Source organism: Atheta coriaria, unplaced genomic scaffold (genome assembly GCF_025399875.1).
Source record: "Atheta coriaria isolate IRGN ID8LTWV9N9 unplaced genomic scaffold, Caltech_Dcor_3.1 hic_scaffold_6_pilon, whole genome shotgun sequence".
In the NCBI taxonomy this organism is placed as follows: domain Eukaryota; kingdom Metazoa; phylum Arthropoda; class Insecta; order Coleoptera; family Staphylinidae; genus Dalotia; species Dalotia coriaria.
The window spans coordinates 12,134,504-12,157,720 of record NW_027045448.1 but is presented as its reverse complement, the minus strand read 5'-3'; the positions used below and the strand labels follow the sequence as shown (position 1 = coordinate 12,157,720).

The 23,217-nt window shown below is 36.5% G+C and overlaps 1 protein-coding gene across 7 annotated transcripts in view; it reads left to right on the top strand.

Annotated features, from left to right (window-relative positions):
• Positions 1–3,969: 3,969 nt before the first annotated feature.
• The window catches only part of Mp (collagen XV/XVIII-type protein multiplexin), a 60,216-nt gene continuing 40,968 nt past the window's right edge, over positions 3,970–23,217 (top strand). For 5 of the 7 annotated variants that reach the window (XM_065304555.1, XM_065304551.1, XM_065304553.1 and 2 more), the window contains exon 1: positions 3,970–4,335. In XM_065304555.1, coding sequence (XP_065160627.1) covers positions 4,325–4,335 — 11 coding nt within the window. In that variant the 5' untranslated portion in view covers positions 3,970–4,324. The remainder of the gene's footprint in view (positions 4,336–23,217) is intronic. The other 2 variants (XM_065304550.1, XM_065304552.1) reach the window with 1 other exon arrangement.

The following is a 23,217-nucleotide window of genomic DNA, read 5'->3' as shown; positions in this document are numbered from 1 at the left end:
GCAGCGCATAAGTAAACAGGCTGTGCGCGCGCGTTGCTCTGGAGAAGAGAGGAACTGCGGATGCTCGGTGCTGGGACGTGCGTCCGAATAAAGCGAAGCTGCCGGCGTGCGATATAAATGTGTCATGTTTACATCATTAAGGATAGATGATGCAGTCGCGCACTGAGAGTGTAACCAGTGGACTAGTGGACTAGGTCCCGGATATTAACACCTTACGCAGAGCTTATACACCGAGTTTATTTGCCTGCTTTATGGTGAGCGTCACTTGACGGATTTATTCACGGCGAGCGTTTACATAACCTCACTTAACTAAACTTTACTACGACTGCGTTTGAGTTAGGTTATGACTTGGGGAAGTTTTTAGGTTAGATAAGTAAATTATTCGGTATTAAATTGTAAGTACGAGTACAAACAGGCTTTGTTAGGTTTAACATGGACGAAGGGGAATTGACAAGAACAGCGGGTTGCTGAGAGTCTGTTGGTGACAGTTATGCGATTATAGACTAAGGAGCATGTGCATGTTTGCAAGTATCAACTTAGTCATGTCATCAATGCTTGTCTTCCTCCATGGACCAATTTTGGGTTAACACATATTAGGATTCTATCACTTTCTATCAATTGAACGGTCAAATTAAAAAGATTTAATCGAGATTATTTGAAGTACTTTTCTATATATTTCTATATCAGTGATCATAAAGTTAGTAAATTAATTCTGATTATTTTTCTTTCGAAGAGAAGTAGAACTACGAGTATATTCAGTTTTTATCTAGTATGTCCCGATATACCTACTTAAACTAACCTGTGTTGCCGTGTGCTGATCTCACATTAAATAAACCGAAGTCGAAGAGCGCGATTGGATATTTATTGTCTGGTTTCCGGCCGAGGGTTGCGTTTGAAGTTATCCGGCGCGCGCGCGGCTAGCTTTTTCTGTGGTTTACCTCTAACTGCAGATTACCGAGGACGAATCGAAGGACGATAAAAGTAAATTGGCCGGGACGCTTTTCGAATCAGACCTAATACCCGCGGCTTACATGAAAACATTTATGAGTACTTCTAACAATTTTATTTTTAATTCAGAGAAGAAAAAAAACAAAAAAGTTTTACTACAAATTTTAATTAATTATTACAATTTCTTGTTAAGTAGTTATTTCTGTCATTACTTAGTTGAGTAGTGCTTTTAGTTAATCTTGGTTTTTGTTTTTTGCACTCGAAAATTACACATTTTAGCACTCGATCGTCAAATGTTGCTCCATGTCGTCAAAAAGCATGCAGCATGCATGCGAAATAATGGCACTCGTTACTCACTCCGACGACAAGTCGTACGTCATGTGAGATGTGAGCAACATTTTTACACTGCGGATCTTTTACCACTCGCATCGTTTATGCGATCATTATTATATATTTTTATCGCCTCAATTTGCATACCATTCCACATTTCTGCGTCGCGTTTGAGGGAATGCTCACAGCGCACGACGAAATAAGTAAAACGTTAAAGCGGCGAGCACGTACGCGTTCCTAACCTATTCAGGTGGAGTGTGAGCATTGGAGTCTATTACCTTGCATGGTGAATAAAAATTGTTGACAATTTTATTCCTCTTAACATGCCTTACAGTGTAACTTATATTATACTGATTGTTTTCGTAAGATTTAAATGACAATTTCAATTTTATATTTTAACTTAGTATAAATTGTGTTTTCTTCATGTTTATAACTTGTTTGTATTTTTATGGGGTTGTAATATGGTGGATAGTAAATGTTTTAGAAATTCACAGCTGTCCCGATGAAAGATATCGGCGGGACAGCTTCATTTCTTTAAGCTTTTATGTCATCTCACGAATGCATCTCGCATGCATTCAACTTTCCGACGTCGCACGCACGCCGCGTTTCAAGTGGAAAAACAAACGAAACAACAAAAAATTTCTGTTCGCTTCTCGGCGCACGCAAGCAAAGCGCGCGCTCGCTGTGATATTGTCATGTGCATGTCGCCCTGTGCGTTTGAACTTTACAAGGCATTCGCAATTACATTCGCTATTCTCTGATACAAGATCCAGGACCTTTAAAGTATAACGTTTGCATAACATTGTGTACAAGTTCACAAGAGTCACGAAACGTACTTATAATATGTCTACAACTTCTTTGTCATTCAGTTCTTCATAAATGTCTAGACTACAGTCTGGATATCACACTTAAATATCAAATATTAAATCGGAAGCGATTCTTTTATTTCATTTTATTTTCTTCTTTGAAGGATAAGAAAAAAATTGCTTGAGAATGACACGGAAGGGTGAGCAAGCTTGAGAGATTCTCGGATATTACACGACGCGGAAATCGGCAAATATAAATAGGCCTTCATCGTGATGCGCGCGGCGAGAGATCAAAATCACTCGACGTCGCGACGCCGCTCAATCAATGTCACGCATAATCCTCGCCCTAGCGTGCACCGCGTATGCAGGGCGAGCTTTCCGGGCTTCCGGTTTGTAAGCCACTTTGTGGTGCCCGAACTTGAGTGCTCGAGATTATTTTGTTATTAATTAGAGTCAATTACGCTTTATGCTAGGCAACCCACTATACACCAACGGTATACTTGGTTACATACCTTTATACAAACAACAAAAATAAGTTTAATTGAGATTGATTAGCCAATATTAAATAATTATTGTTTACACTTTGAATGAGAGTGATACATCAAAGCTTTCAGTGTCAGTTTGTATATTTGAATATTAAAATATTCAAATTTACATTTCGGGATTTTTACAAAGCCCGGAGAGCTTTTGTCTCACATCCGCGCACTCGCATGTAATATTAAAGTGCGTAATTGCACTGTGTGGCCGCGCGGTTTAGTTTATCCGTGCGCGCACCGAGCACGTACATCATGTACTCCCGGCCGGCGTGGATTACACGTGCACGTACATGCCGCACATGTAAATCAATGTGTGGGTTTGGGTTTTCCTTATTTTCATTTATTTTTGCTGTTTGTCTACTACTGCATATACAGCGAAGAGAAAATAATGAGTGCGGTGCCTTAGGTCATTGTTTATCTTGGAGATTGAGATTGCGCTCTAATGATGATTAATCTGGGTAATAATGCGCCATCGATTGCGCCACCAGCATGATGATATTGAGCGACTTATCGGAAACCGTAATGTCGGGCTGTGAGAGGCCACAGCCACAATATGAATGACATGTGAAGTCATGAAAATTTTATTGCTCGAATGCAAGCGATGAATTAATAAATCGCCAGTGGAGATTGATTTCTTGGAAATGTATGTGTATTATAAACACGCAACTATATTTTTATTATTTTATAGTTTATTGGATTTTCTAGTAAATTGAAATTAAATTTTATTGATTTGAATTAAATTTGTTGGCAGGCGTTTGCAAATTAAAATGGTTCGCGTTGCGTTTGTTGCGAAAATTCGCGTTTCCGGTTCTCTAAATCTGAAATGATTAAGTTTATTATCCGTTCGTTTCGGAGACGAGAGCGCAACGTTTAGCAATCGCACGAGTATCATTAGGACGGAAGTTTTCCGCGAGGATTTCCCGACTTACGACGACGTCTTTGTAGTAGGAAAGGAAGGAAGGAGTAAAGCGAACATAAGGAGAAGCTGATGTTGAAAGTAGGGGGAATTAAAAGACTAACAGCGTGCTGTTTAATTAAATAATAGGTTTACGTTCACTTCTATAGAATAAAAATTAAAACCCAGGGTAAATGCCCTTTTACTTTATTCTATTATACGCAGTAACTCACTCTGGTTGTGTGGTTGTGTGTGGTTTTTTGCGTTGCGATTGTAACCCGCTGATAAATGCAAATAGAGGGCGGTTTTTTGGTCGCTTGTGAAGCGTGCGTACATTTTTCAATGTTAAGAGATTAACTAACTCCCTCTTCGCGCGGCGCGGATCCGGCCGTGTTTTGTTCCCCGCCGAAGATGACCGATTGTAGGCGCGGCGCGTGAGAGAGCTCCTCGCGGCAGTCGCGCTCGCGCTCATCTTGCAGACGGCGCGCGCTCTCTCCTGCGATTCTTATCCCGGCCGCGCGAGCACACCGCGGCGAGAGCACGTGGCCTCTCCGTTCGGCGGGTGCCGGCGTCGAGTGTTGTTATCACGTGGACGTTCCCGCACGCACGTCATGTAGCGGCCGCGCGCTCGTCTCCACAACTGACTTCCGTGTTTTACGAAAAACGCAAAGTGCAACTACTAACTTTTTATACTACAAGTGCGTATGTTAGTGACTGATACACATGTGATACATTGAAAATCATCACCGAGAGAATGTTGTGATTTTCTACAAATATCCACAACGAATTTGTACTTTTACTCCGTCAAAATGAATCCGAGGTATGAAATTTTAAAATTTAATTTTTTTGAATTTAAATTCAGTAGAAGTTAATATTTGTCCGAGTCAATTAATGTACTGCCGTGTTTGTCATAAATATAGCAACCCCTGAGCCATTTAGGCCCCCTTTGCGCCGACTGTCAATTATGAATGCAAATCGAATTCAGAGCGTCGCCGGCATTGCTCATTTGCGCGCGCGGTTGCATTCATGTTTGATTGTCGAACGAAACAGCGGACGACATGCGACAGCATCGACACTTGTCGAGACCCCTCATTGCTGATAACGCGGTAAGCAAACCGCCCCCCGATAAGTGAATTCTGCATGTAATTATAAATGACGGTCGCGTCGCTGCGCCCTGCACACAACCGACGTGAATGAATTGACGAATAGATTAAATTTATAATTGGCGATAACACAATTTACAAAGCAACGAAATATTTTGTGTTTTAATAAATTTTAATGTTTTATTTCTTGGTTATCGATTAAGTTATTTAATGTAATGTGTGTTTGTTGTATCACAAGCAATAAAAGTCAAAGTTTTTACTCATGCATTTTCGATGCGCCCATCTTTTCGCAATTTCTTGCACTTGCTGCGCGCAGCATTTGTTTGAGAAACGCAAGATGTCGTGCACACCGCACATAAATTATTCACTTTAAAGCGTACGATTCGTACCTTTTGCGATTGCATCGTCTCACAACATCACCGACACACACGTCGACCATGCTATTTCTTGTTTTCTTCTTTTTCTCGGATGTCTAAAGGGCTCTTCAAACAATAACGATGAAGTTGTATGCGCAACGCGTCCTACAATATGTATTGATATCGTCACGTCGTTGCGATCTTTTCCTGTTTTTCTTCTTTTTTATTTTTATTTTCGAGTTGTGACTGGGGACAATAGCATGCACGGAAAATTGAACGCGTAAAACTTGCGCCAGCTATTAGTAAATTGTAAAAGAGATGAAACGATGCAGAGAGCGCGCTTTTAAGGTTAAGTTCGCTGTGTGCTTACACTAGACCTACCAGACGATGCATTGTTTGTCTTCTTGGATGTCATGGGTGGACGTTTAAGAGATTGCAGTTTTACAATCGGTATTTACGCAACCCCTGTCGAACATAAACAACGACAACGTGCGTGCACATTTCGATTCATTCGTTTCGCTTTGCTTGTTTGCGCTGTGCGCGTCTCTGCTTTCAGCTTCAATGCGCCGATGAAGAGCTTACTCATCTTCATTTCTATGGATGGAAATAAATGTTAAGTGAGTATTGCTCATCGCAGACATCGAGACATCGAATCTTACATTCCAAGCTTAACTAATTAAGCTGTGTCTAATAAATTTTCAATTAAAATTCCGTTTTTTCTTTAAATTTTTTTATTTTTACGAATAAATTTTTACATTTTTCGATTTTTTCTGTTTTGAATTTTAAAATTTAAATTTAAATAACGCTACCGTAAAGCTCTTTATCATAGAAAACTTTTAAAAGACACTTAACCGAGATGCACATCGTGTGTTTACAATAAAAACGCTTAGATACGAATTTAATACGACAGCCGCGACGCAATATAAGCACTTAACACGCAATTTGGAAACGTAAAAAATGCGTTTTACAATATTTCCATCAGCCGCCAAAGCTGCCAAACAATAAAATATCAGCTTAACGATTAAACTCTCTTTCTCTGAGATGTGACCATGCGCCGTCTGCCTGGGAACTCAAGTCTTCAACTTTGAACAGAATTAATTAATAAAATTTGTCTCATTAATCACCGGTTTATTAATGACAAAAATAAAACGGATTTCATCATTGACAAAGTTTTAATTACACCAAAATACAATTTGGATGCGAAATACTCGCAACAATAGTAAATTAACTTTTGTTTGCGACGACTGCGTGGTAGTTTTTGGAGAGCGACTTTATTTAAAACTTTAACGCAGTGACTAGCTCGTAAATCCAGTTTTAAACAAGCCACACAATATTCCGGGTGTATATGTAGTGTTTCCACCGAAGTACGCGCCAACTAAACAACCAGGTTGAGCTGGTGACTATCGCAGAGCAAGGCGAGAGACGGTAATACCGAATTTCTAGGCGTAAATTATTACGGTCTATACGCGGGCAGTGCTTGCGGTTTCTTCACAACTTTTCACCCTTCGCGATAAACGCGCCGCCGACACAGGTGCCCAAGCCGTTGTTCGGATCGGTGTTTACGACCTTGTCGCCTTGTAAACTGCCGCCATTGTGCGGAGGACTTCCGTACTCAACGCAAACCGGTACATTCTCACACGTAATATCTACAGAAGCTAATTGTACAATAGAAATCCAGAGGGTATTTTTATTATACTCTGTGGAAAATTTGTTAATTGCTGTAGCAGATGCCACACGGCATATTGGTAAACATTTGTGGTTACAATATACACGTAGAAACTTTAATAAGAAAATTTTTAAATTTTTTAAAATAAAATAACCAATTACCTACCTACTAGTCATAATTGACACATTTAATTAGAACCCATCTTGTGAATCCTGTTAAACTCGGAGCGGATTTCACACATTAGTGATTAATTAATGCCGAAAGGAACTTTGCACACCTTTGCATCATTCCCGCACGCGGCAATTACACGCGATCTCTGTGAGAGTATCATTACCAGGCGATAAGGATTAATGAGGCGCGAAGAACATATTAATATCGCAATCGTTAGCATGCGAGACATTCTTCAGTGTTATTAGACACGCCGCTTAATGAGCGCTAATGTACGTCATGAAAATAATTCGTTTCTGTGCATTTTTCACCCGCGTGTGTATCACAAGTAATTCCACTTTAATGTGTTTCGTTATTGTTTATTGTTATTGCGCAAGTTAATAGCTTCACTAGCGCAGTTGGTTGAATTGCAAAAAAGGTAAACAGGTAAACGTAAACCACTTGGATATGAGCACACACGGTACCCACCCGGCTGCCGGTACTAGTTTAATCGTTTTTATTGCGCGTGCTGTGCGTTCATTCATGTGCCAAATGCTGAAGAAGCCCGTATAAAGTCAAGAAAAAACAACTGCTACTTAAGGTTATACTGTGTTCGCAAGATGCTATAAGTAATATTTATTTGTTTTCATTTCTACCTGGCGAATCTTCTTCTCGTAATAAAGATAACAGCGGCGCGTGCGATGAAGTAGAAAATTAGCCACCGACCATTATTCATAGTTAATGATGTTTTTGTTTATCTCGCCGCCGCCTTCAGGCCAGCATCCCACAACAACCAATAATACTTTTGTTTATTTTGTAAACTTTCAATTTCTGCGCGCTGCTGATATAGATGGCGCTGATAATTGGGTTTAACCATAGGAAACGCAAACAATCTGCGAGGAGATAAAACAAACTTTTTGAAAAACGACTTTATGCAGCGTAGAAACCCAAGAAGACTGGCGAAGTTATGTATGCTGCATACGTAATTCATAGAGACGTTTATTTATTACCAGTGTTTGCAAATTGCAACACCGCATAGCTTATTCATAGTGTCATAAAGTTTCAATTAGGAAAATAAAACGAAATGCAAAACAAAAAATTTTAAATTTTGATTTTAGCGCTAAAATTAAAATAGAAATAGAAATGTGTGTGGTCTGGTCTTAAACAACTCATGTGCTACTTGTTAAACAAAAAAAATTATAAATCTTATCAGTGTGGTATGTTTGCGACGCGTCTGAACGTCTAGCGGTTAAAAAAGGTCCAATTAAAGCTCACTTTGGGGTTCATCCCGCTAAATGTTAAATGTTAACTGTTTAACCAAACACTAACTGAGCAAACAGACCTACACCTCTTTCGCTTGCTGTTGGGTTGTGTGTTATCAATGAGGGCGAGTTTATGCGATAGGATCAGGCGCTGGTCAACGCGGTCGGGTTTGGGGCCGTTCTAATTAAAAGAGCATCTGATAGTGTCAAGTGTACACACAAGACACTTTGCTATCCGCATCCGCAGCAGGCGAATAACCCGTTTCGGTTATTTGAACTTTCCGAAACCGGATACCGGACTGGACTTGCAAAGAGCAAATGCAACTTTTGGTAAAATACAGGTTGTTGTAAATTTAATCATAAAATTATTATTTTATTACGGTGTGTTGTATATTTTTAAGCACGTTTTGAACATTAATGATGCTTTCCGGGCGTTTTTGGCGACATGAAATTTAATTCGATGCGTGGATGCAAACTTCCTTAATTCCTGTGTGTATGTTGTTTCCGCAAACATTTGGCATGCACAATAACATTTTCCATATTAGGTTCACACAACTTACATTAAATATGACCATTTGAATTTGACTCTCTGCTAAACTTGCTAACTCCAAACGACGCCGGAACGGCACGAGATTTACAAATTTGGCAAATTTAATTCCTGCGACATTACCGACCGCTCCCATATCCTCTGCATGTATTTATATTTATAAAATTTACATCATATATAAATGTGATCTCATATCTGCATGCCCACAACCGAAAAAGGGGACATTTCAATTAATTAAAACTCATGTCCAACAAAAAATGATGATGATTTATTTCTTAATTTAATTTTTGACAAGTTTCACTCTCACAAAGCCAGCAAATGTTTCAAACGTTTGAAATTTTCACATACCACAATTAGTGTTACGTAATGCGAGACGAAAAGCAATAAAACATGATGATAATTAGACGTTTGGATGCATATTGCACTTAGTGCGTAAATTGTGTCTATGCGCAGTCAATTTGTCGAACAAAACGCTCGGATGTACCGTTCAACTAGAAAATTTTCAACAATTCCAAAAGCCTATCTAAAATCTATTGGTGCGATAAAGATAATTTAACATAATCTTAAAAGAGAGTGAATGTGCACGCGCCCGGTCATGTTTGGTCATTCATACTCATAATGGCCTAATCACTCTAATCGTAAAGTCGGTGCGCGCGCGCGCAGATGCTTAAAGATAAAATTAATAACGTTCATTATGTTACCAGCGTTTACCACACATACTACTCGTGTATTTCTTGTTTCCTGAACAACGAGTATAGAGATACAGCTTTTGAATGTGGACAACGAAGTACAGAATTTTTATTCGCGACGTGTTGTATTTTGCATGGCTGTGTGCGGTATGCAAATGGGTTTATCTCACTCCCGCGTGGCCCTCTTGAACCCTACGGGTTTCCTACTCGGCGTGGACCCGCACGGACCGCATGGGCGTGCAGGGCCATCTTGAATGCATAAAGACTTTTAATCCCCGGCGCAATTAGTCGTTTTTCTAGTCGTTTTGCTCCCCAAGGGCATCAGAAATGCTAACGCTGGATAAAAATGCAAACATTAAAGAGCATTCAAGAAAATAAATTGTCATACACCATGCGTTTGTGGCTAAAATAAAAGTTTTTTTAAATTTCTAAAAGACTTTAATTAATTGTTTTAAACACTCTGTAAGAATATTTTCTGCAGTTTTATTATACTACCTAATAAAGTAGTACCCTCAATCTTCAATAGAGCCATAAAATCTTAATTAATAGCATTTTTCATAAACCTAGTTAAAAATTGACTTACCTTATAGAAACTTTAATGTCTTGTTCTTGTTTTGTTGATCTTTCATGTCCATCTATGTCTTTATTTACATTGCAAAATTGAAAGACATTTGAATGGATATTAAAGTGAAGGAACATATTCATTTCGCCTGCCACGAGTTGTCTTGGTTATGTTAATGCATACATTAATACATAAATTATGCAAATGTGCAAGCAACGTTCATCTATTAAGTTATTTAAAGATGTTTTTGCTATTATTGCGCTTATGTTTTATTAATACGCCGCTGACATTTTATTTTTATTTAATTTTCAACGTTCTGAGTAAATTTTAAACGTTATTTCACTTTTCCAAGATGGAATCTCATCTGTAGTGTTATTGCTGATATGATTGTGCAACATAGTAACATGACCCGAATTCGCTGACATCAATTACTTCCAATTATAACGATTATACCATATTTATTTATAAATACATTTATAATTCGGAATTTATGAATGAATTTGAATGTGGACATTTGTCGTGTGCGATTAATAGATGTTGACCTAAGTCACGAACAAATATTTTTAGCAAACTATGAGATAACAGGATGAGAAACATTTACTGAGTATTTATTTCGCAAACATAAGAGTTATATTTGATTTTTTGGGCTTTTATCAAGTAGAACAGTGTTTAAAAGCATGTTTTGCATATGAAGTACATTTGATTGATTACTCTTAGTTACGGTATAAGATGATGTTAATACATCAAGTCTCTAACTTTAACTTTGAACTTGGACAGCAAGAAAGTTTCCTTGTTGAAACAAATCATAATTCAACCTTTTTTTTTTATCCATTTTACGTCTTAAAATTCAAAATCAGAACAAAAATTATTAAATTTTGTATTTTTACTATTAATTTCTATAAAAATTGAAAATATTTTTATGTAGAGTTTAGTAAGCAATTATTTTACAAGTTTTCATAGTAGAGAGAACAACTTTGCATCGTTTTTCATCCGACATCATAACTTTGCACGCAGACTCCTCCAACCCGCTCGTTTATAATCACGCGCGACGTTTTGTTTGCACTTGGCTCTCACTTAATCACTAATGCTTTAATCTAATGCGATGGATCAACGCGAAATAATGCACGCACGCAATAATTGCACTGCATTCCCTGGTGCTGCAGACGACCGCAATTACATCGTTAAATTGTCGAGGACTTTGTTCCGCGAGTGCGAAAACCAACACGCAAATAATCGTCATGATGAATTTGTATTCCGCAATTTAATACAATAAATATAGTGTTTTGGTAAACAATACATTTATATTTTATTTATATTTGTGTTGTGTTGAAGTGTAGATTGCATTTACACGAAATAAATAGTAATCATCGATGATTGTTTCAATCAGTTTCGGACATTACGTTGCGATTCGTTTGTGAGTGGCCGGGAAAATATATGAAATAAAAACATGATGTGCGATTGTGGCACGTGTCGCATGGGAGTATTTATGGCTTTTCGTCTCGTCGCAGCCTGGAAATTTCATCGCCGGTTATGTTATCGGACGAGTGTCGGCATTTCACCGATGGGATAGTTTTGTTTCATGACACGAATATAAAACAACGTGATAGAAATAAAGGTCAATATTGGTATATTCGAAGGGGAAATGGGAAATAATATCGGAACAGAGACGTACTAAATAAATAACAATTAAAAAATATTAAAGAAAATTTTGTTTGTTTTTTGTTTGTCTCTGTGAATTGAACCCATTGAGACATAAAACTGATTCGATTGATTAGCTTCATTGGTATGGCCGTTGATTGCGTGCGAGTGTGTGAGGGGGCGCAATAAAATCAAAATCGTATAATGCAATTACGCTTTTTATTAGGCCCGCACTCGGGCACACTCCCATAATTCCGTCCGTCCATCTTTCGGAACAATCGATTCGATGCATGCGCTCGCAATCGAATGCATCCACGCGATGATAAACGCATTTTTATGGCACTTATTAAATCGGGTATTAAATTGAGCATACACCATTGTTTCCAGATGGTGTCAGTGTCAACGTCGAGCAAGTCGAAAAGTCAATACAGATGTAATCAAATCTAATTGCCACACATAACATTACATTACATTTTCAAGGCAATAGTTTTAATTTTTAACTTTTATTCATGTTTTTCTACCTCCATTTTTAAAGAGTCAGTTTTCTCACGCTTTGAGACACGAAAACACGGCCATGACTAAAGTACTTTATTCGCGGGCTTTAATCACGGGGTGGAGGTTGCGCCTGCGCATTGGCCTACGCGTTTAACTACTTGATACTTAATATACTACTTAAGGCAACAAGTAAAAAACTTTTTTACCTTTATTTATGTTTAAATATAAACTTAGCATATGAGTGCAAGTCGTTTGTCTATTTCAAAATTTACACGCACAATAATTTACTACTCGCATTAGATGACGCAAAAGTTTTTACTTTTTACACCTTGCGTGAGCATTCATCACTTTGTAAAGTACACACCATAGCATCGTCCATTCATTCGCTCGCCACGCGCCATTTCATTGCATAAACAAATTTCTCCACTTTGTTATTTGTGCACTCGAAACAGTCAGCAAGTGGTTCTACAAATGGATGAAATGTTTGAGAAAAGTTTTGCACTGCCATGCGAGGCCAAACAACTTATGATTTATTGTTTGTTTACTTTTACGGTCATTAACTTTTAATGCAGCAGTAGGAATAAAATGTTTAATAAACTGCAATTAAGACGCAGACATTACTGCAAGTTATAATATTTACGAAATGTATTTATGGTCAAGTAAAAGAAAAATAAAGTATTGATCGTTAGTTTTTATTGGTTTTTAAGTTACGTTAAACCAGCATGACTTACACTGGCGGTAATTAATGGTTATTTATTCGCCGTGGTCGTGTTAAATGTAAATATAAATAAACTTTCGGTGGCAAGCGCATAATGTTAGTTGAGAAAGTGACGTGCGAGTTATTTTATTGTCATCTCCAGCTGGACCTCATTAAGAATTTATTTATAGATTGGTAATTTATTTATTACAACATTTTACGTTTTTCTTTTACTTCCACTATTAAAATGTCTGTTTTCAACGGCTTTGAGACACAAAAAGGGATATTTTAAAAACCGACGGGCAAGGTTGTGGTTAAAGTACTTTAGTCACGGGTTTTAGTCACGGGGTGGAACTTGCGCCTGCGCATTTACTACGAAGCCACTTAATACTTTATATACTATTATAGATTTTTAATTTATTTATTACATAATTGAAAATTTTACGTTTTATTTTATTTTATTTATTTATTTATTTATTGATATTCTGAGAGTATTGCACAAGTGACATCCGAGCATTTAATTACAATCGTAGCGCCTTTTTCGGTTAAATAGTTACAACGTTACAAGGCTTAAATATCGTTTGAGTACTTTGAGTACTTTGAGTAGGAAGTACAAACATGACACGCGGTTGTAATTCTCCTCTCTCTACGTCTATAAATTCTACGTGTACATTTTACATGCGTCCATTCATATTAGTGTTAATATGGCTACGGCTGCCTTCTCATCTTTCCTAATATTTGATGCAAGTTTAAGTTGAAACGATTTGTAATTGAAGACGCAGCTCGTGGAAAAATGTTGACATAATGCTCGTGCGCATAGTTTGACACACGGAACTCCCACAATTTTCTTCTTTATAATACTTTATAGTAATAAGTATCAAATTTCATCAAGTGCATTGTAAAACAACTGAAAAACAAAAATGATGAGAGATCAGAAAATATTTAAATTTTGTAATAAAAATTTATTGGTCTATTATCATATTTTTACGAATATTGCACTAAAAACCTATGCATTATTATTTTTATTTTTTCTGTTTTACAATTGCTTCTTATCGGTTTCGGTTAAAATTTAAAAATTATTTCCTGTATTTTACGTATGTAAATCTTCTGCTAAGCGCTTTGAGCGTTCTTCAACCCTCCGATCTATAAAGAGATTCCGTCTATGGATGAATAGAAAAATAGACCAATAGAATCCACAAAGTGAGCGCTTTTTTACTCGTCGCGCGCGATACAAATACTATCAGCGTGCAGTTTTCTCCCCCGAACGCAGCTGAATATAAGAGGAAATTATAATATTCTATTCGATGGCGATTTTTATAGCCTTTATCTACGCGAAAGTTATAAATATAAGGCTACACTATATGCCAGAAGTGGCGCGGCTGCATTAGCCATCGCTTATATTCAAAAATGCCACACGGAAGCCATTGAACCGTACGGCTTTGGCCTCTATGAACACACCGACACACAAACACTAGATATAAAAGTTATTGAAAGTTTTGGGAAGCTTCGCTTCCAAAAGGTTATTGAAATGATTTTCTCGTGGTTATTCAATAGCGTGCCGCGAGCAGCCACTCAGAGAAAAATAGGAAAATTGTCTACGATAAATTTCCTTTTATTCGAATATTGTCTGTCCGCAGGAGAGGAGCGGAGCCAAATGTTTTACATGAAAATAGCGAATCGACACTTTCATCTTGCGTTTGTCTTTTGCTTGCGCCCGGCTATTTATAAATTTATGTTCATTTTCATGCTTGTTCAAGGAGAGCAGCGTGTTTGTAACAGTGGAACAGTGGAATCGGTAAATCTAGAAAGACGCGACGCGGATTTTTTTATGTTTCTGGGGCGTGTGTGGTCAGCTTTATACATCGGGACGTGTGAAGTAACATCGTAAAATTTAATTAACATTTTTATTTGCTATAAAAAGATCTAACATTTATCACGTATAAAAATATCTAGTTTTTTTTTTCTGTGAAGGTTAGAAAATAGATTTGCATGCAAATCTTGCAGAAAATATTTTGCAATCGCGGTTTATTGCGATTTATTTATTTATTACTTATTACATTTTGCAATAAAGTAATAATTTATAGATTTTTAGACGATGGAAAATTGCACATGAATTGGTATAATAACACACTGTCGAAGTGTATAATGAAAGTCAATATTGCAAATACTCTTCAGCGTGATTTGACCGAGTTTAGATTGCCCAATTTTATGTCACTGTTTTACGGCCACACGCAGTTCGCATGGAGATTGTGTGCATTGCGGCGAATTTCCGCATTTTCACTATTTGCATTATACGCATTCAAATAGAATGCTAATATTAACAATGCTAATCGAACCAGACTCGTTCTACACCAATATTTTCACATCAAAAATTACAATCTTGCAGAAAAACTAATAAAAATTCGAAAATGTTTTAATAAAAAAATTGTAGCAATGCGCAACTCGGAAATTGAATATCAAGTTTAGTAGCTTGTATTTGTAGTTGAATTAAAAGCGGATTGACAGTGAGTCTCGAAATTCACCGCTATCACGGGAATTGTACACTGTGTAAAATTAATCCGGACCTTTCAGTATTTCCATCGATTCCACCCGCATAATCGATCAATTTCGGACCGCAATCGATTTTTTTCTTCCCCACTAATTTCAACAGGGAATGATACGACTAATTACATCAAAATTTGCATTGTTTACCAGCGTAAATCAATTATGCTAATCGGAAATTATCATATTGATCAATAAAGTTTCACTACACGCATGCCTTGAGGTAAATAATGCGTGACATTAACAAGTAATGATTAATTATCGTTTATTTAAGGCAGGAAAGCAGCTGTAAGTGCACTTACTTCACGCTGTAATAAATTATGTCTGGAAATAATATAGTATACGTCGCGCCCGATGAAAAGTCTAAAATCTATCGCAAATTGAAAACTGCAAGTTTGCATGGCGTGCATTTATCCAAGGCGTTCATTAGCGCAGCAGCACAAGGTGTGTGCTTGCTACTAGCGCTTGCTTGCTTTATTTACTCTGCTTACGCAATCGTGGATTACTTCACTTACTTCACATTCACGGCAAACTGAAGTTTTACATCAGTCGCTAATTCCTTTCTTGTGTTTTCAGCTGGAATTTGCGTGTGTGTGCAGCGGGCTTGCTTATGCACGAATTATTAATACCGCACATGGTGCATTTACATTGACGCTATTGTCGGAGATCTTATGCTTTCGTTGAGTAGGTGTGTATCTTGAGGTGTATCAGGGACAAATGCGTCTTAGCTGCCACTCTGTAATGGTGAAAGATCTGTTGTGGGAGTTGTGCATTCATTTTCCTTTATTACCATCACGAATAATGCAAATTATTTCAAAGCACCAAGTAAAGCATAACACCAACTTTTACTTTTCTGTAACTTTTGCAAAATTTAAAGAATATTAAAATAATTTTATGTCATAATGACACTTAAGTGACTGAGTAGTATAAATATAAACGGCAAGAAGTTATTTTTATGATTTTTTTAAAACGTAATTGAGAAGAATTTAAAATTTAAATTCTTGTAATTGTTGTGAACGTGACATTGTCCGGGACAAGTTTATGAATTAAACAATAGTTGCGTCAAGCTGCAACAATAACAATCACGACATTAGCCTAGAAAGTTGTCGCGATTTTTAGTCCTAGACCTGAATAAAAACCTTGACTGTGTTTTATGGTGCTGTAATTAAGTCATTGATTGATACAGATAAGTCACATTACATTACATCACTAAAATGTACTCACAAGTAAAGAATTTAGGTGCGAAGTTTACTGCCTAGGCAAAGAATAAATTCAAATAAATTATTTATTATTTATTAATCTTTGGTTACTCCTAAATCGTGTATTACCTAAATTGAATTAAACATTTAAAACATACTTAATGCTAATAACTTAATGCTAAGCGACTAAACGTGTGTGCCATGCGCGTTTTCAGCACTTTCACCTCAATCCGCGCGTACGTACGCTCGCGCCTATTTATATTCATCACTTTAATTATAGACCCACATCGTGATTACCAATTTACCCGCGCAGGGATTTAATCGCACGCACTCATTACTTACTCGTTTGCCTGCGCGCCGCGCCACGCTCGTCTGGTCGCAGTGATTGCTGTTAAACCATTGCGTGCATTTCCACGCCTGCACAAGCAACATGTGTGCGACGCTGCTTTGTTCCTTACTTTGTACTAATCAACTTTACACGCATCAAAAGAATGGAATAACATGAAACGCTTTAGCGACACGACACACAAGAAATTCTTTTCGTGTTGTACGCATGTTGTGTTGTTTGATTGAAGAGGTAATCATGTAAAATGTTCGATTTGCTTGTCAATCTTGTTTGATGCACAAAGCATCATTTCCATTGTCAAATTCGTGAGTTTGTTAGATTATCAGCTTTTGTGACAAGCAACAAATCGTATTAAAATCACATCATGCGCATATAATTTATTTCTATTGAAATACGCGATTAATTTATTTGCGCTGAAATATGAAATGAAATGTTTAAGCGCGTATTGACCCCGTTCCCATGAGAGGCGACGATAAACACCATCAACATTTACGCGTGTTTTATGCTTGAGTTCTATATAAAACCAGATCATTTTTGTTTGTTTGACAAACATGGAATACATTTCGAGTGAAATGCAAAAAGCTGAATTTTCGGTTCGGTTTTATTTGCGTGCATCATCTGCATGAACAAGTGTCAAAAGGATTTTATCCACGGATAATTTGCCAACCAATAAAATGCTGATTCCAGCAATTTGTGACAATAAAATTCACATTTCTTGAGTATTTTTTGCGTTAACATTAAATATGACACTTGATACCCGCCTGCTGTTTAGCCGGTCGTTCAAATATGAAACCAGGGGATATAATATCCAAGCTTTCGTTGCTTGGGTACAAATTCCGATGTAATATGCACAGCGAAACAATTCCCCAGCATGAATAAAGCTTTAACACCACATTGGCTTGGTTGCGCCGCGCTGCAAAATGCAAACTCGTTCGCGTCTCGTTTTCCTAACCTTTGCGCTTTTGTGCAGAAATTGTAGATGCGGATGAGTGGATGATACCCTTCGCGTCGAGGGACGTGCTATGTGTCTGCCGCTGTGCGTGTAGATTTGTTTTTATTTCGCCACGCGCGAATCCGTTTCGTATTATCCTGGAAAATTAAAAAAGGCGACGTGTCGTCCGCGTTATCTGCGTGCATGCATATCAGATAAACTCGGGATTAACTAGTTGGAGGAAAAGATAAAAAGCGTGTGTTGGATTGTCATTCTGCGAGAGCACGAATGGGAAATGTAATTATGTAATGACTCTGATGTTGTTAGTAATAAATGTCTTTTGCAATGTTTGAATCATCAGTTTGTCATCCGTCTACCAAGATTAGACTTAATATTAACGGTGACACAAATATGACCGGTATTTCAATGGTAAACCTTGAGTTATTTGTAATTCCAGTGCAGAATATGCGTAATCATATGGTTATTCAACAATGATGTCATTTATTTGATCATTTTTGTTTATATCGATTCTAAAAATTTAGTTTTTTGCATCATTAGAAAACATTTTATTGTATATTGAGTGTCAAGTGGCTAAAATGGAGGTTTTGTGACTAAAATCAGTGAATAAAGTACTTTAGTCACGGCTTTGGCCGTCCGTGTACTACTTTTTATGTCTCAGAACCGTGATTTAAAGGTGGAAATTGAAAAAAATATTTTTTTTCTTGAAAAACATAAATTTCTTTTAAATTATTTAAAAATTAAATACAAATTTAATAAATGAGTTGTGAGAATATTGATTATGCAAATGTTTCTTTTTCTTTTTCGGTTCATCTTCGATGAATACGATATTCAAATCAATTTCTGATTGAGTGCTGATGGCTTATTGCTTGACGTTAAATTTATACGTTTAATAATTCATTCAGTGGGTAATGTATCAGCGTTTTTATTATTGCGATTTGTTCATATTATGTTTCTCGTCTTCACGATGTATCTTTCGAATAATAGATAAAAAGATAAATGATGCGCGGATAGACTGTGGCACGTTCAATTAATAACGGCGATAAATCAAAAGTAGCAACAATCCTACGAAGCTTTCTCTCCGATATCATCGATAAATCGGCACGTATCAATAGCTTATTTATTTGCGCGAAGAACTTGCACAATTAATGTAATTAAATGAGAATAAATAAAGCCATAGGGTAACATGCAACTAAAGTTGACAATTTCCACTAATTTTAATTATACACTAATATAAAGTTAAATAATGTCATAATAAATTAATTACTGCTATATTATCTATTAACAAGTGTCGTATTCGGTTACAGCTCATTAAATCTATGTGCTTTGTTTACTTTATTTATATATTTATAATCTCGACAGAGATAAAGTGCGCGGGGCAATGGCGCGCAACGCAATGAAATTTAATTCATTTCCTCGTGTGCTTTATTATTACATCTATCTAATTCTCCGATTGAAAACGCCGCCGGCGCTGTGAAGTTGCCCATAAGTGGCTGTGGAATTGAACGGCGTTCAAGTATCTATACAATAAACGCGAAATCATATAAATCAAATACGGGAATGAGTTATTTAAAGATGCAGCAGACATCCGCAGACAAGTCGTAAAGTTTTTCCGATCGGAACAGAAAAAATGTTTAGTTACATGTTTGAAAAGTTTTTAAAATTTAATACGTGACTGTTGAATGAAAATTTTAACATAAAAGCCCATAGATTACCAGGATATTAGTTTTTGACAGTTAATATGACATATTTTTATTGTTGTGTATATTATTTATGACCCAGTGAAGAAAAAATTATAAATTTATGTTAAACACATGCGAAAATACTAATTATAGTAATTATATTAATAAACTGGTGCATAAACATGTAACACGTGATAAACCCTCGGCTAAAAGCGTGTTGAGTGTCTTGAACGTCGAGAACAACCACGAAGAACATGAGCTTTGCGAGCACAATCACCGATATAATAAATATAAACACGAGCGCGCGCTCACCTCGCTCACCTTTCGCGTGTAGGTGGCTTTTTCAACCGCTGCTCTTCTTCTTGTCTTCCTCGGTATCTCGATCTTCACGAGCGCGCTCATCAATGAAAAAAGCGAGTAATGACTAAACGGGTGTGTCCGACTCCATTCAGAACTTCTCAGAGCTCAGATGTTGCACTTCCTTTCACTGCAGACAATTTAAACTGAAACGAACACAAAGCACGCAGTAAAAGATGAACGATTTCATCAGATTTTTATTTTGTTTTACTTTTCAACTTCAACTGTGCAGTGCGCATGAGATTTAAATGTTTAACACGTTTCGGGTATCAACAGGTTGCTTAATTAATTCTCGAAGCTTCGGCGTATTAATTAGACAGAATGTTTTTGTTTTATTGTAGGTCGTAAAGAGAATTTTAATTAAATTTACGAACTGTACTAATTTCCAAGGCGGAAAATTATTTGAGAACTAATCAATTTTAATGTTGCGTCATTTTTTCTTGCAACTATAGCTGCTAGCATAATAAATTTTAAAATTTTAGTATTGCACGCAGGTTATGTCATAATCATAACATGTTGTAAATTAAATTTTTAGGTTTAAGATGTCACGTTTATTTCCTCGTGCGCGTACGAGGAGAAAAAACATCTGAGTGTACGCAGAAATGGAGTAAAACGAGAAATAATGCATAAAAACAGGCTGTAAAAAGCGCGACGTCGCAATGCTCGTAATGATTTATTTCCGTCATTTATCTGCGCGAAAGAACCCGGCGCGGTGGACATTTATTTCGGCGGTTGTAAAATAAATCAACGTGCCTTTAAAAAACAGCAAGAATAAAAAAAAACTTAAAAGTTTAGAGGCAAGTACTGACCAAGTGACCATTCGTATTGTCGCTAAAATCACATCGAGACATGCAACTAAAGTTGATGATTACTAAAAAGTTAATTTTGTTTATCACAATAAATGAGAATAGATAAAAAGTAGACAAAACAAAAGTCTCATTTATTTTTTGAATAGAATCTACACATTCACATCTCTTGTTTCATCCAAACGTCTGCGAAGCAATAAAAAAAACTTCATTAGTAACATGACTAGTAATAAATCAACAACAATAAATTTCCTGCTCACTGGTCGTAGATTAATATCCCGAGATCATGTCCATTTCAATGATCGCGTGCGTCTTTTTATTAACCACCAAACTCTTCCAGCCGAATAAAAAATTCAAAACGTAAAATAAAAATGAATGAAGTGAAATGAAACTAGGAGTATATTTACATAGTCCTGACTTATAGCACCTGATTTATCTCCACACTAGTATTATAACTTTGGAAGAAGTCTAGTGGTGGAATTTAGTGGTCGCCGAGGAATCTGCGCCTGCCCCTAGACCGGTATCTGCACGTGACAGCACGTAAACAGAGGGTTTCCGACGCGACTATCTCGCAGTGAGCCGTGATAATAAATTGGACGCGATCGCCGTCGGTAAATTGTATTGTGTCCTTTTCGGGCGTGTAATTAAAGAGACTCTGCGGGTGCTTTTGCTCGCGCGCCCAACCCGCCCGTTTAGCAGCCGCCCAGCCTGCGGGCTTTTCTATTCTAGCAACAGGTTGCTCCCTCATAAATTTGTGTCAAGGCCCTTGAAGGGCCGCAACGCCTCCGAAACGAAAGCAAAACTTTTTATTGTCTAGTGCAGCATATGTGCAATAAAATAAATTATACAATGTGGAATATTTACATTTCACGTTAATTTTATTGTACACATTGTATAAATAGGGAAAATAAACAGAGCAGGCTTTCTTCCTGTTTATATCTGTACTTAATTGGTGGTTACCACAATGGTTACATAGTGGTAGGTTGCTACTAGCTCTAAATTAAGAGTAAAATGATATCAATCTACAAATAACACACTCGTGGGTTTTGGGTTGCACCAGATGTAAAAGGGACGCGCACAGTAGTAAAAGCTATAAATTACCACAAGATAAATCAAGAAGATTTCATGGAAAATTTAATTTTTAAAACTTTTTTGTTTTAAAAATAATTTTCGTTAATTTTCCATCAGTTTTGATTAAAATATTGGTAAAGTGATGAATGTCTATTATTAAAATTTATGATACACGGTTTTATTTTGTGTTATTGTGATTATTATTAATATTAATATTGAATTTGCTTACAATACAAATTATTCCCTTTTGTTATTAATTAACATTTGCTGCCCGTTTGTTTGCGGCGGTTATAAATAGGTTTGTTGATTGGATTTATGTTTTACTAATTAATACTCGTCCCGAAAATGTATTTACATTTGTTTGTGCTTCATTATTTTGAGAGCGAAATTTGATTTGGTAATTTGCGTATTCTCATCCGCTGTGCTCATCGCAGCTTCCAGTTTCCGACGAGAGATGTCGGCACGATTGATAATCTGATTAAAGTCGATATTCGCGCTGATCGCATTTGCATTCACGCCGACTAGTTTCGTGTTTTCGGTGACTTTTTCTGCGACAAGTCAAAAATCAACTCGCCAACGATTAGGTTTGTTAACGAATGACAATATTATGATAATAAGACATCATTATTTTAGAATTTTAATGATTTCTATTAATAAATTCGTATATTTCAATATTGTTGATTGTTTTAGCTGAATTTATGAATACTAATTAGTCAATTAACTTAATACAAACACTTTGATTTGCATAAGACGCACACGCGTTGAATTATCACATCATCAAACCGAAAAAATGAAATAATTTATGATTTACAACTTTTTTATTGGATAAATCATCATTTTCTCATCGATAAATTAAGAGTTGTAATGTTTCTGACATATTTCGTATTTTTATCGGTCAATCTGTGCATAATTTTCTTCATCAGTTAAATGATGAAGTTTAAACAGTAGGTGGGTGCATTTTACTCGCTGCACATTTGAAATTGTTGACTTCACGCTGCGCGCCGGCATTGTATAGATTGCGTATATCAACGGTGTTATTGAGCAATCAAAGAGCATTTTGTTTTCATTGCGCCTAACTATGTATGTATACTATGAGGTTATTCGGATTCATTGCGCGCAACAGCATTAAACATTAAACGTTGAACAAGGAAAATGTTGACGGTGCGAATGGGTTCGGTTATGAAGTTTGCATTTTATTCAAATTACTTTGTGGATACATATAACATACACTTGAAGCGAAACGACCGAATTAAATGTTAATAACAATAAAATAACGGGATAAAAAGTTCAAGTGAAACACATTTTGCAATTTATGTGAAATTGTAAATATTGCGGAATAAATGCGTGGGTTGTGATGGTTTATAATTTTTTTTAGATAATAATTATTTACTTTCATCAACATTTTATTAATTTTAGTTATTTTTACAGAAATTACTTTAGAGTTAAATTATGCATCGGAAATGTATACATTTTCTTTTAAAGAATGTTTTATCTACAGTTATGCTACAATTAAACTAAAATTTTGAAAATTTTACAAATTTAACTTTAAATGTTATTAACTTTTTATATCAAAAACATAGACAATTAAT